The sequence below is a fragment of the Melampsora larici-populina genome (assembly GCF_000204055.1).
Source record: "Melampsora larici-populina 98AG31 unplaced genomic scaffold MELLAscaffold_43, whole genome shotgun sequence".
NCBI classification, from domain to species: domain Eukaryota; kingdom Fungi; phylum Basidiomycota; class Pucciniomycetes; order Pucciniales; family Melampsoraceae; genus Melampsora; species Melampsora laricis-populina.
In genome coordinates, this window is record NW_006768807.1 from 347,080 (window position 1) to 361,372 (window position 14,293).

Genomic DNA, 14,293 nt, shown 5'->3' on the forward strand with positions numbered 1-14,293 from the left:
GAAAAATCAATGTGAGATTGAAATGAAGGGAGGAATGATTCTTGGAAAAGAGAACAGAACTCAGAACTGACCCTGTCCTTATACTTCCAGTCGTTCCCATCGTGGATCCTGGCTCGAACAAACCCCTGCATGTCGACCTTCTAGTTTGGATTAGCCGATCGTTGGTCCGACGAATGAGGGATATAGCGTGAAACGGCGTGAAGCCCTTGCCTAATTTGGCATAGCTTACATAGAAAAAAAGCCCCGCAACACCCGCAGTCTGCGGGTCAGGACCGCAACGCAGCCGCAATTGTTGCGGTCCCAAAAAAACTTAGAATTCCAGGGTCCTGTCGCGCCGCGGGTGCGGCCGCAACAAAAGTGCTAGAGCTGCGGTGCGGTGCTGGCCGTCAAAACCGCAACACGCCAGCAGCGCGGCACGCAACACGCCCGCTGCTGGCCCAGGGTTGGTGGACTACATTGGGGTTTTGTTTGTTGTGAAACATTTGAGCAGGGGAGCAGCTGGAATTCAATACAACAAAGGAACTGGTGGTGTCAACACAGTAAGAAGCATTGGCGTTGAGCAATGAGCAAGTGTAAAGAGGTAAAGTTGAACGCGGATGATCGAGGAGATTGCATGTCCGTGTATACCCATGGAAATGGGACGTACTCAGGTCACGTTTGCCACAGGCGAGCGCGTGGCTGAGTAAGCAAGGCGCTAGGGCTCGTTTCTACTTTTGCGCGGATTTATCAGGTGGTTTGAACTTTGTAAATTGTGATAGTCAACAGCGGAAGTACGAAAGTCGGATCTACGCGAACATAAAATGTTGCAATCAACCTGATCGACCAGGAACGGTCTGCACACACATATCGCAAGCATAAAAATATGTGTCTACTACCTCAATATTTGGTTATTCACAAGTACCCTGCGTCTCCGTCATCGAGATATCCGTGTGTTCTGCGTTTTGTGCAGCTTTTGATAGCTTGAGTATCATAGAACAATTCATTAGAAGATCATCACCGTATTTCATGCTGGTCACATCCGGCCGTGCGCCTGATCACTTTCAGATGCCATCGATTCGCAAAATCTCGGGTCATCAAATCGTCGAATTAGCTGGATGCTCAGGCTGCTAGAGCGATCCACAATCACCGAGCACATCGACCGCCAATAGGGTAGACCGTAGCATACTATATAAGCGTACAAAGTAGCCGCATGAAGTTCAAGCCAACCAACCCACTCTCTACCACTTCACATCCACATTCGATTATTTGCCTATTTAGCTATGGAGAACCCAGTTACAGATGTTAGTTTTGTCTATAGCCATACTCATCATCATCATAGCTTCAAGATAAGAAACTGATACAGTCTAATCAACACCTTGGCAATAGGTCGAAAATGTCATCAGATCCTTGACTGAGCCTAACAAAGCTTCTACCATGGGTATGAATGTCGAGAAGTCAGTTTTCCAAGCCCTATCCTACTCATCGCAATCTTTCTGAATGATATCAGATATCTATACCTTGTGGAAAAAATAGATACTTTACCGAGGATGCGGTGTTATATCACCCTTTTTTCAGGGTCACGGGCCGAGGGGGCATCAAGGGAATCTACAAGGCACTGTAAGTTTCTTACCTTGCATCGATCTCAGTCATCAATATCATACCACAAGTGATTTGACCGTGTTGTCTTACCTCATGTTTCTCACAGTCGAATGACATCAACGGGCCAGAAAATCGAGTTTCACGCCGTCATGTTCAACGAAGATAAAACTCAAGTTACCATCGGTATGTATGCTTGCTCTATTCTCACGGATTTGATCTCCTTCTTGCATACTGATCTGTTAAACGCTCAACTAATTCCCTAGATTTGACTGAACACATGAGTGCTCGAGGTGTTCCACAACAAGTAGGACGTGTAGGACTTCGCTTGATCGTCCGTTTACATCTTATCCATGACACTGATGGCAAATATAGAATTATCAAGTGAGTATTGGAAATGATACCAAACACAATCTGAGATGCTTTGGGCTCATGCAAACCAATTGTTTTAATTTGATATTCATCACACGCAGACAAGAGGACAACTTCTCATCCGAAGCAGACTTGATTGGTCTACCTCTTATGTCAGGGTTTGGTTTCATAGCAAGCTTCTTGAGAATGCTCTCCGGGTTGTATATTGGTGGTGGTGGAAACTTTTTACTTTCTAGAGGATGGTTCGGTCAATGATGTTCTCACTTTGAAAACTACGTCTTGCTCTTGTTTTCACATCATTCACGATTACATCATTTGTTTGTTTATTCGGTTCTTTTTTATATATTATTGGTGGAGGATTTTCATTCCTTCTGCAATTACGCGTTTTAATACTGCTAGCTTTACTTGATCAATCGATGAATGCTTTTATTTGACAAGGGTTATGTAAACAAGGGCTGAGTTGGATCGATCTTCAACACCTCAATCTTGGAGGCCTGAGGATTCCTTGGATAGCTACTGGATCTGACTGGATCTAACTTCAAGCTCTGGGTTTGATGTACTGACACAATGAATCCTATATGTTATTACAGGCGTGAGCAAGCTGTAGGTCAATCAACCAGCATCTTGTCTGATGTGCGCTTGAATCTGTGACATCTGTTTGAGAAATCCTGACCAATTGCCGAGTATCCTTGTCCACACCTTGAATTAGCAAATCTTCATCTTACAAAATCCAATCTGTTCTCAAGTGGCTCAATTATGTACCATCAAAGCATCCATGGACTTTTCTTGCTTGAATCATTTTCTCTGTGCTGCAATTTCTTGTAAAACAGTGCAAGCCATACAGACAAGGTATAGATGGTATATGGTCCGATGATATTGTTTTAGTTATTATCATAATTTCCCAGGAAGAGGCCTGGGAAGTGAACATCTTAGTATAGGTGTCTTTTAATCTCCATTACCCTTGACATCATCCTCAAAAGGGTTCCCAAGCCATTGAAACAAGGAAATCCAAATGGCCAAAAGAGTAAATGGTTTAGAGTACTTGTAGGATTTGAAGAAAAACAAACCATCTTGCTTCCTACAATAATATTCTTGAAATAATCCTGGATGTGGATGGTCAAAGTAACAAGTTTCAAGCCAGAGCTTTGAATGATGAGCCAAATAAAATGATCCAACAATGAAAAACAGTGATAATCAAATGTTTGGCAAAGAAAGTCTTGATATGGAAATCCATTGGTTTGAGCATCTTAAAAATAGGCATCACATGCTCAGAATGCAAAGTATCAAGCCTGATCTGTGGATTGAGGCAATGGCTGAAATTCAAAGAGCTTTGACATGGTTCACTGTCAGTGAGACTCCATCAAACTGGATGTTTTCAAACATGTGGGATTGGTATTCAGTTCCAATGAAACCTTGCATCTCACATCCTTCCAACCAGAACTTTCACAAGTTGAATGTACAGGAATTCCTCCAAGGTTTCTTGGTTTGGAAAATACCATCAACTATAAATTTACACTGTTTTCAATTCATCTCAACTCCATCATTTTTTTTGGTATGAAATATCTTGAACAATATTTCATTAACACTTGAAAGATTAATCAAACCAGAGTTTGGTGGGTATTCCAAATATTCACAGAACAAAATCCCAGTGTAAATGGAGAAAACACATGGATGTATGCCTTCCCAATCCCACCCTCACTGGGTAGCTATTGGTACACCCAAGTATCTCTACCATTGTAGCCCATGCAGCCTGGCCCAAGATCTTTATAAAGCATTGTTGTCAAGCCTAAGTAAACCAGCCTGAATTGGAAGGCATTACCAGCCTGTCAGTTGCTATCTATGTGAGAGAAAACCTATGGCTGCTACCCATGACATGCATCTTGAATTCCTGCACACCCAACTGGTTGGTTAATTGATGTTCAAAGATGTCAAGGGTCGGGAAGATGGGCTCCAATAGGGAAGGATGATGCCATTTGGACTTCAATAATGTATGACTAATTAAACAGATCAAAAGTGACACAAATGACATTAAAAGTGGCCTCACAAATCTCTTTCTGGGATTGCTTCATGTAGCATATAAACAGAGAATGAAAAATGCATCCTGTGTGAGTAAAAACATTGATTCACATAGCCCTGTTGGAACATTAAACAAATGATGTTTTTCCACACCTACCTGGCACTTGTGGCAATGCTCTCAATGTACCTCCAATCTCACATGCCACACCAAGTACTTGATGTTTATTGGATGAGTATAGAGTCAATTCCATTGTTGTCCTCCTCTCATAGCTTGACACAGTAAATACTCAGCAGATCACAGTATGTGGGAAGAGCAAGTCTTACAGGACCCAAAGGTTCTTGTGTAAATTACCAGATGCCAAGTTTCACCTGAAGTTTTCAAGTGTTCCAAGAATGATTCAGCATTCAAGTAGATCCAAATACTCCAACACAGATATCTCATATGTTCTTTTGGTCCATGATAATGAATAATCCCCTTTCTGGAATCAAAACCCATACATACTGTCACACAGTGTCCAAATATTTCACCACATTCAGTTAAAGAGTTCACCAAGTATTGCATCACTGAAAAACATCCTGTGATGACATATACATCTGAAGTCCTGTCCAAGAACTTTGCAGAAAAATGAAATATGTTGGCTCAACATTGAAGTATCATGTGTTTGATGGTCTCATAGTGATACACAAACATCTCAACCCAACCTAATAAAACCCATGGCAACCCAATGGTTTTTGGATTTTTTAGCGCTAAAAGCTCAAAATCAATTGGGTTGCCATGGATTTTTTGATGGGTTTTTGAGGTGGGGTTGAGATGTTTGTGTACTGCTAATATAGATAACTGGTCAACTAAACCACAGAGCAGCATGCTGGAAGTAATGATGAAGATTAAAGAGGACAAAGTATGGTTTCTGTTTTGCATGTTAACAAATGAGCTTTAAAATTGGTTAGGGAATTTTTAATGATTAATTAATGAAACACAAGCCAACTTATATGATGAATGCAGATTTTTTCCTTCCCATAAGTGAAGGCTTTGGATGTGGGGAGGTTTTTGCACTTTTGAAGATTTGTTTGGGTTGAAGTGGGATATTTCTCTCAAGCTGAATCCTGAATAATTCACAAATACTTATAATGTATTTCCTCCCATCAGGAGAGCACCAGGGGATCCATGGAATCTGAGAGGCTCACCAAAGCAGAGAGCGGTGTTCATTCCCCACATGTCACACAGACATAGAGTTGGAACTCTATATCTATCATATCCCCTTTTTGGCTGAACTTTGTAAACTCAACATTGCTTCCATCATGGCATTCACAGACTGTCCCCATTCGAAGGAGATGGCACTGGACCCAATTCATCCGCCAGTCATCCATCCCACCCTTCATCTATCCATCTAAACAAATCAAGAAGATTCTTTTTGCTCAATGTTCTTACTTTTCCATGCTTATATGTATAACTTCTGTCTGAATGTCAGGTTTTTGTTGCTTTGGGAAGTACATAACATAATTTACCTTGAGTATTTTTGGCACATAACACAAACAGTCTTATGCAACAGGTAGGATGATTTGGGAGAATTCTCCTTTGTGTACAATTATTTTGTATATACTTATGTCTTTTGTGTTGCCTTATTTTGATTGCCTGTTTGGTATCAAATCATTTTGTGATAATAAATCATCTCTTTCTTTCCTTTTAGAAAACAAGAAACATATGAACATCATAAATCTTCTTGCGCTCTTTCAAGAGTTTAGTTTACAAACTGGATTGTGATCCTACCTCACATTATAAGTCAGATCACTATACATTGGAATCTGGATGCAGTTGAACAATATTTGATGTTGAGAGGATGTTGATGGACCACAGTGATGCTTAATGCAGTGCTCAGCCTGGTGATGAGAGAGTCCAAGGTGACACAAATTCTCAATCTGGGCTGGTGACTGTCTGACCTGTCAGGCAGTCATTCATATCACACATCACTGCAGTACTGTGTCAAACTCATGCCTCAACCTACAATTATAGTACTACACAAAATTAATTCAGGAACTTTTCCACAGCACCCTGGGCAAAAGGGCATTCAAACATGTTCTGTTTTTTCACACAAGTCCAGGACTCCAGAACACAGCCAAATTAATGTTCTGGGAAAGTTCTGGACATTTTGTGGAAAAGATCCATAATCATATTTGTGTAAGACAAATGAGGCTCTTGGATTCCATGAAGCAGTTGATTCTCTGCCCATCAGAGTATTGGAGGTCTAACTTACCATTGAGGTTCATGCTACGGCTCTGACTGGCTTGGCATAGTAAATGCCTAGACTAACACCTAGTCTCACCCATTATAGGTTTAGACCGGTTGGAAGTTTCAGGAGTGTTGTGGTGGACCAGTCGGAATGTTTGTGAAGTTGTGATAACAACTAGGTTTTCTTTGTTCCTAATTTGTCATCTTCTAAATGCCTTGTCGCACTTGTTTTTGTATAAAAGTTCCTGTGTCTTTGTCAATCTTGTGTTCTCTTCTCTTGTCACATTTCTCAATTGTTTTGGTAGATTAGAACTAACGCTAGCCAACTAGGTTAGAACACACATTTCTCTTTTATGCAATAGTCACATTTCTCAATTGTTTCGGTAGATTAGAACTAACGCTATCCAACTAGCCTTTGTCCCGCTCTACAGTTCAGAGGCTTATGTGGCTGAGTAAATTCCAGGATTGATTGGCTAATGGGGTGATGTGAAACAAACTTGGTAGGTACTGTAAGGATCATGTCATACAAGCATCCCATGTAGTGCTGTGACCCGACCCCAAGCCTGCCCAGCAAACTTTGCCCAATGCTATCATCAAGCTAGACAGTATGTGCCCTGGGACACTGAAACCTAACTTGATGATAGGATGATAGTTGCAAAAGCCCCGGGGGCACCTCAGCTGCCTGGAATTCCCAGTCTCCCCACCCTTTCCCCACTGCACATCAATATCCAGATTTGGCAGAAAGACCTCACCTTAAGGCTTAACCCATCCAAACACCACCTTATCTCTTATCTAAAATTGAATAGTACATTGGTTATCTTGTAAGTTTAATTTTCAACTTGATCAATTACATTGATATTGTTTTTCACCCTCAATTGATGGATTAATGATTAATTTGATGTTATTTTCATTCTACCACCATTTGGTTTATTTGAAGTTTCAATTGATTGAAATGTCACTTATGGCAACTTACGAAAATCACAAAGAACACAACTCAGAAAGATCTGAGCCAATTTTCCCCAAAGGGAATAATAATACCGTCACTCCAAACAACACACCCTCTCCGACCCCCCTATGAAAAGTGCGTAGGCCTAAGAGTGGTGAAGAAGGGAGGATAGAATATTAAAATGAAAAATTGGCCAAACAGAATCAAACAGAGTTAGTAACAAGTTTTCTAGATAAGTTAAAACCAAAAGAAATGACATTTCCAACTCTAACCACTATTCTTTCTTTACTTTAATATATTTGTAAAGAAAAAGGATAGACTTCAAAAGAGAAACCCAATCTTACATCTTTAAGAAAAACAGACAGAAGCACCAATGTGGGAAGAATTTCCAATCACATGGTTTTGAGATTCTGGAAGTTGCAAAGCAACGTGACCACGGACATAAATTCAAAATTCTTCAGAACTCCAACGTCCGGCTGACTGAATATAATCCATTGTCGCCCCAGACTGAGCTAATGAAGTTGCACCACCCAAACAAAGAGAGTGACCAGAAAATTCTTTATCAAATAATTTATGAAACCGGGATAAGAACCATGACCGCTTGGGAGAAACACCTTTTGAAGTTATGAATAATTGATGACATGACAAAAAACAAAAATCCCTAGAATCTAGATAAGATAACATAATCTTAATAGGACATGCAGAACAATTTTCAAAATACTGAATTACCACTGGAGTGCCAAAAAACCCTGTGTCACCTTTATAATAGGGAAGCAAGTATTGGATGTATTTTCTACAGTGAGATAAACGAAATGAATTGCGAAGAATGATTTCTCCGGAGTCGAATACTTTTTGAGAATCCGGAATTGTAAGTTCACCAGGCCGATGCAAACCTGCAAATCCCACACATAGAATAGCTAAGAAGAGACAATCATCGTGTGTAGCACCCATTTGAGAAATTGCAAAGTGAAGATGAGAAAGCAATAATGGAGACTTTTGAACCACCAGTTTTGAATAAATTTTTATGCAACCCTTCATAGTATCTCTTACCACCTTTGCTCTTGAATCACACATAATTTTTGGATATTTTAAACTGAAAGTAAATGAAATGCCAACTAAATAAACTCGCACAGACCAAGGAGAAATCTTTGTACTTGTATAAGAAATGTAATCACACAGAGTTTCAGCATCCGGATCAAAAAGATAACCAAACTGAGAACAAAAACAAAAGAAACTCTTAAAACCAGCTTCATATTTCTGAACAGTCAAAATATTGACAGTAGATTGACAATTAATGACCAAAAGTGCCTTGATTTGCTCTACCATACTAACTTCAGAGATCTTGCTCATGACTGATGATGCCAATGTAAAGATGAACCTTTGAAATAGTCGAGATTGACTTCAGTCCCACCGGATAATGAATTAGAGTCAATGTCAAGGAGAGAAGTTAGCACAGGAGTATAATCTCTTTTTACTTTGATGATATGGTTTTGCAACAGTAAATCAGCACAAAAATTCTGAAGACCAGGTATATGAGCAACTTTTACTTCTGCTTCAGACGCGACCAAACGTTTAACCACATGACAAAATAAAGGCCGGACAAGTTGATTAGGTTGATGAGAGTTGAATAAATGAAAAACCAATTTATTGTCAGTATGCACATATATTCTTTTAGAACAAGCATCATTGCCCAGGTCAATTGCCGCCATAAAGGCCAACAGTTCCGCCCAAAAGATGTTACGCATTGGAGGTGGAAGAGGCAAGCAAAATGCTAATTTCATTCTGGGTTCCCAAACCCCAATTCCAAACTGACATGCATTGCAAAAGTAAGAAGAATCAGCCTGAAACACCGACCATTTTGCCAACTTCAGAATCAGGACACCATTGCTATTTTTGAAGTAATTAATCAACCACCTAAGATCATCCTGATTCTCTTTATTGAGATGGATATGAGAAAAACGTTCAATTTTACCCGCTGTTTTTTCATACAAACTCCGCAACGCAAATCTTCCCATGGCATAGAATTAAATACCCATGAAATCCACCCTTGCATTGATTGCCAATCTCTAAGTGAATGATTAGGAGTTGCCACTAATTTCTTCATGGCCTCGTTCATTAATGTCTTCTTATCAGGTTCCAAATAAATGCTCAATCACTTCTAACGCAGGACCAAAGACTTGCTTCTTCCAAACCCAAGGCACACCAAGGATATCAAACACCATGAGGAGTTTAGCTTGAGGACCCGGAATTCTATGTTCTTTGAAAGTTATAAAGTCTTTAGCATTGGCCACCGACCAAATATCATTCATCATACTGTTTAAGTAATGAATGGTAAAAATTTCTTGGAGAATCCAAAGGATTAACAAGAAGAAACCACACCAAAGATGGGGAGAAGCAGCTGAACCAAATGTAAGATTATGGTTGACTCTGAGTTTACCGTTTCTTCTGATCCTAAGGATTTGTCAAACTTGGTATTGAGGATGGGCTGGAAGTGTTCTAAAATCTCCCTCAACATCTGATTTGTACACTATCACTTTACCCTTCTTTCTCTTGACTTCCATTAAATACGGCGCAAATGACTTCAAAGAATCATAAGAAACCCAAATCTTGTTCTTGTCACCAAATTGTTAGGAGACGGACAGCCAAAACTCATATTAGAACAAACCCTCATCTTCTTCAAATCTTTTTTAGATGTCATTAACAAAGAGATCACCCGCATTCCAGGAAGTAGCATAGAAAATTCTTCTGAATACCTTTCCTTACTGATTTCCTCCTCACATTGATCCTCTAACAGTTGTTGATTGTCAAAACACGTCTGGTGATTTGGAACGTCAATAATATCTGAGGAAGGAATGGACAAAGACGGCCAAAAACCTTCTTTAAGACCTTTGATTACAGAACACACAAATGGTTGATTAGGATGAGTTTTCAATAAGTCTTCTATTTTATCAATATTATATGGGGTTTTGATTTTGAAAAGATAATTGTATTGCTTGAGGTTGAACGCAGCATCTGGGTCATCTTTGACTGAAGGCACATCTGGAAAAGGTTCTGCCGTAAGACTCAATTCAATTGCCGCAGAAAAACCCTTTGGAGAAGATCCGTCCCATTGGTAACCGCGTAAGTATTTTTCTGAAGAGTATTCTTCAGGAGTGATCACGTCCAAAATGTTTTGCATGACATCCCAGGACGTTCTGTAATTCCTATTCAAAAATTAGTAACAATACTAACACAACCTACTTTATAACAGGGAAAATGATAAGTAAAACCTATGCAAAAGTGAAGGCGCTTGCATGAAGGACCAATGGCACAGACTCCTGTTTTGTTCCAACTGAAACAAAATTGTTCATTGGATTTAGGAGTCTTTGCAGCATCTTCAATCGGATATTTCTCATGGTGTTTAAACCAAGAATGGTACTTATCAGGATCAAAAGATCTTTGTGCTGAAGTGCTTGGTACAAAACTAGATTGCTGCCTTGACACGTTTTGATTAAACAAACACGCAGAGGAAGCTAGAAAGACCACATTAGAACTTAAACCTTCCTTCAAACTATAAAGAAAATACTAACTAGAAGCAACAGGATGGAAAGGAACAGCAGGACCAAAGCTATGCTGTGAATAAGCACTTCCAAATAATTGTGTCTTGAGGACTTCACAATCCTTGTGATCCCAATCCGCAAAACAGATGTACTTCTGGTTTGCCACTTGACTTTGAAAAGCAGCGTCATAACCAGCGATGTTTCTCCATTGTGCCATGACACCTGCTGACCAGAACCGAGACTTTATATATTTACCATACTCTGAAATAAAGGGTTTGCAATCTGGGAAAGCTGCTTTGATTGCTTTCTTGAGTATACCAAAATAGTACAGCCATTCTGCCAGATCAATGATTTCCAGAGTAAGATTCTTCAATATTTCCAAACGTTTTTCTTTTCCAGAAGCTGTGTAGGACACATCACCTTTTTTTGGGTTGAGGAGTTTGCCTTTGATCTGTCAAACGTTGATAAACTTTCCCAGTAGAAGATCTTTTGTAAGCACATCCGGAAAATCTGGAGGTTTTGCTAAATTGTTGAAGTATTTGACAGCTTGAGCAATACTATTATCATATCCTTTAACATCAGCAGCAAATAGTAATGCACCCGGGGTAAAATTTCCTGTAGGAACATTGACCACTTTCTTTTTCAAGATAAAGGCATATTTTTTAGCATTCTTCTCAGACTTAGTCAAAGAATTGGAAGAGGATGAGTTGGATGAATTGTCTTTCCTCTTGTGATGTCTTTTCTGTTTTCCCTTCTCATTAGATTCATGTAATGAGAGTAAAGAATTGAGTTGGGTTTGATTATCTTTGTTTTGGTTAGATAAGGCAGCAATTCTTTTGTCACTTGACAAAATCGGAGGTACATTCAAAGGTACAATAGGAGCAGCAGATGCTCCTGATTCTTGTCCACCAGAAGTAGATGAACCGGAAAAAGGGAGCTCTCTAGATGTTGGAGATACAGGCCGTGAAAGGTCAGGAGGGTAAATGGGATTCTCCGCTGGGTCAAAAATGAAAACTTTGGTGTTATTCGATCTTGGAGTACCAGTTGGAATAGGAAGGACGTTTTTGAATATCGGCCTTCCTGCATCTTTGTCCATTTTGACCAATATAATTGCAAAATTGCACCAGTGTCTATACCAATTCTTTGAATGGAACGGTAAGACTTCAACAAATTGGCTTTGGATTTCCCCCATTGATATATTGGAGGAACCACCTGCATCTTGATAACTCGTCTCAATATCTGCCAATTTGGATGTAATCCTTGCAGCAATGTCATAGCTTGGGACATTGCTAGACATTACCTGTTTACCACTATTTCAAGAGTTTTGAAATTGATAATAACTAAATGAAAACACTTCTTTGATGATGAAGAGATTTTTGAAAAGAGAAATTGATAGGATGTGGTAAACTAGAAATGGTAATATCGGTCAACACAAGATGATGTCAATCATCCTGATGATGATATAACAAATCAAAACCTGGTCCGACATTACAAACATTTCCTGTTACACAGCCTATCAAACATAACATTCCCATCAGTAAATAATGCGTTACCTACAACTATAAGATGCCCAATACCCCACCACCTGCTTATTGACTCAAGTCCTCTGTTCATCAGCTGCTAATTCAATGTCCAGCACTCCTGCAAACAGTATTGCACCATCTGACTCAATCTCAGAAGTTGCTATGGAAATCACCATGACTGGTCGATCTTCATGGGTTTGGCAATATTTCGCCCAAGAAGAAAACAATGGTATAATGAAAAATGTCTGTGGAGCCAAGGCCGGTTGTTTTGTCAACAGCTGTCTTTCTACTCAAGATGATCCCAACACACCCATTGTGCTTTGTAACAAAAAGCTTCCCGGTGGACAAACATGTCAGTATAACTTTGAGACTCTAATAATCTCCCCCCTGGTGATATCACCAAAAAGAGAGTGGATTTCCAAATGAAACATTCTTTATGAACTTTGATACTATGATGAGATTCCTGTACATCTAGAATCAAAGTCTTGTTTGAAGACTATATTATACATGTAGAATTGTAATACAAGCCAAAAAAAACTCCCTTGTCCAGCCCTATGTTGTGCTTTGATTTGAGCATAGCCCTGCTTAGCCCCAAGTCCCAAAATTCAGGGCCTGCCTTGATCAGCCTAATTGTTTTTTTATTATCTGGGGCCAGCCCTGAAGCTTTGTGGCTGGGTCATAGCCCTAATCCCATGAATGATTGAGTGGGGGAATAGGAGGAGAGATAGAAGTATTGGTGGATATGATAAGGTCATATGAATATGTACAGACAAAGTATTGGTCTGGTAAGGTATGTATTCAATCCTGAATGTTTTGTTATGTACTGAATGCTCTTGTGTCATAAATATACAGATGAGAACTCAGTTGTAGCAACCGCTGCGTCGGGCTGCGTGTACCGGGACTGGCATGTGCTCGTTTTTTAAATTGTACTGGCATGCAGTATTTTAAATTTTCCGAAGTTTCAACTTTCCAAGGCTTTTCTCTTGGCTGGGAAAAAGAGAAGAAGTACGTTATTTTGTATGAAAACTACATACAGTATAAATGTAGTTGAGATGATAGAATTAGAATTGAAATTGAAAGGAGAACCGCAGAGGTGATGAGTTGAATTTCGAAATATCAAATTGAGATTGAGTTAGAGAAAGAGTACGATCACTACTACTGTTTGATTTGGAAATTGATTGATTCTGATAAATTCTTAAAAAGTTCATCAAGTAGACCATCATCAACTTTTTAAAAGGTTTTACTGAAAAAGAACATTCCAATAAAATCTTATTAGTCTAGCTTTCATCACTTCAAATCGATCTAACTCCAAAACAACAACAACAACAACATGAACCAATCCAACAATCAACATCAACATTCAAACTCAGATTCATCTATCAAAAGAATCTCAGCTGTCATCAATCATCATCCATCATCTACTACTACTACTCCTACTCCTACTCCTCCTACTCCATTAAACTTGATTGGTGCTAACATCAGACCAGATCATGAAGTATCACTGATCACCTCATCATCTTCTTCTTCTTCAATCTCTTCAACTACTTCTTCATCTTCATCTTCATCAAATCCTATCAAAATCAAATCATCATCAGATTCACCTACATCCCTAAAAGTTCCTAACACCAATGAATCAGATGATATCTTCTTACCCTTACAATCAGATTCGAATCTCGATTTTAATTTTCCAAACCAATCACCACAAGACAAACAACATCAAAGAAGACATTCAAGAGTTCATTCACGTAACTTATCGGTTTTCTTTCCAAGACCAGGTCAAGAATCGTTTTTGAATCATCATCATCATCATAAGATTCATTCACCTCTTACTCCTACTCAAGTGATTGAAATCCCAAACCAAGATCAAGGTTCTTTAAATTCATCGAATGCAGATCAGACCCCAAGTAGTTCTAGTTCATTTAATTTTAAATCGCCTACTAATACTTCTTCTCAAACAAAAGGTCGTAGAGGTCATCATCATCGTCATTCATTATCTCACAAGTTGAGTTCATCTTTTTCTCTCTTCATCAGAGCTTCTTGAACTGACAATTGGATTGGATTAGTTTTTTTCCTTTCTTATCTAACCCTCAACACT

General features: G+C 39.2%; 2 protein-coding genes across 2 annotated transcripts; both read left to right on the plus strand.

Moving 5' to 3' along the window:
- Window positions 1-1,259: 1,259 nt before the first annotated feature.
- MELLADRAFT_53440 (uncharacterized protein) lies at window positions 1,260-2,202 on the plus strand (the record flags this gene model as incomplete). The annotated part of the gene is made up of 6 exons (XM_007414396.1): window positions 1,260-1,280; window positions 1,366-1,433; window positions 1,513-1,596; window positions 1,685-1,761; window positions 1,842-1,959; window positions 2,049-2,202. The coding sequence occupies 6 exons, from the start codon at window positions 1,260-1,262 to the stop codon at window positions 2,200-2,202; spliced, it is 522 nt and encodes a 173-aa protein (XP_007414458.1).
- Window positions 2,203-13,528: 11,326 nt separating this feature from the next.
- MELLADRAFT_66476 (uncharacterized protein) lies at window positions 13,529-14,239 on the plus strand (the record flags this gene model as incomplete). Its single annotated transcript, XM_007414397.1, has 1 exon — window positions 13,529-14,239. The coding sequence occupies one exon, from the start codon at window positions 13,529-13,531 to the stop codon at window positions 14,237-14,239; it is 711 nt and encodes a 236-aa protein (XP_007414459.1).
- Window positions 14,240-14,293: the final 54 nt, after the last annotated feature.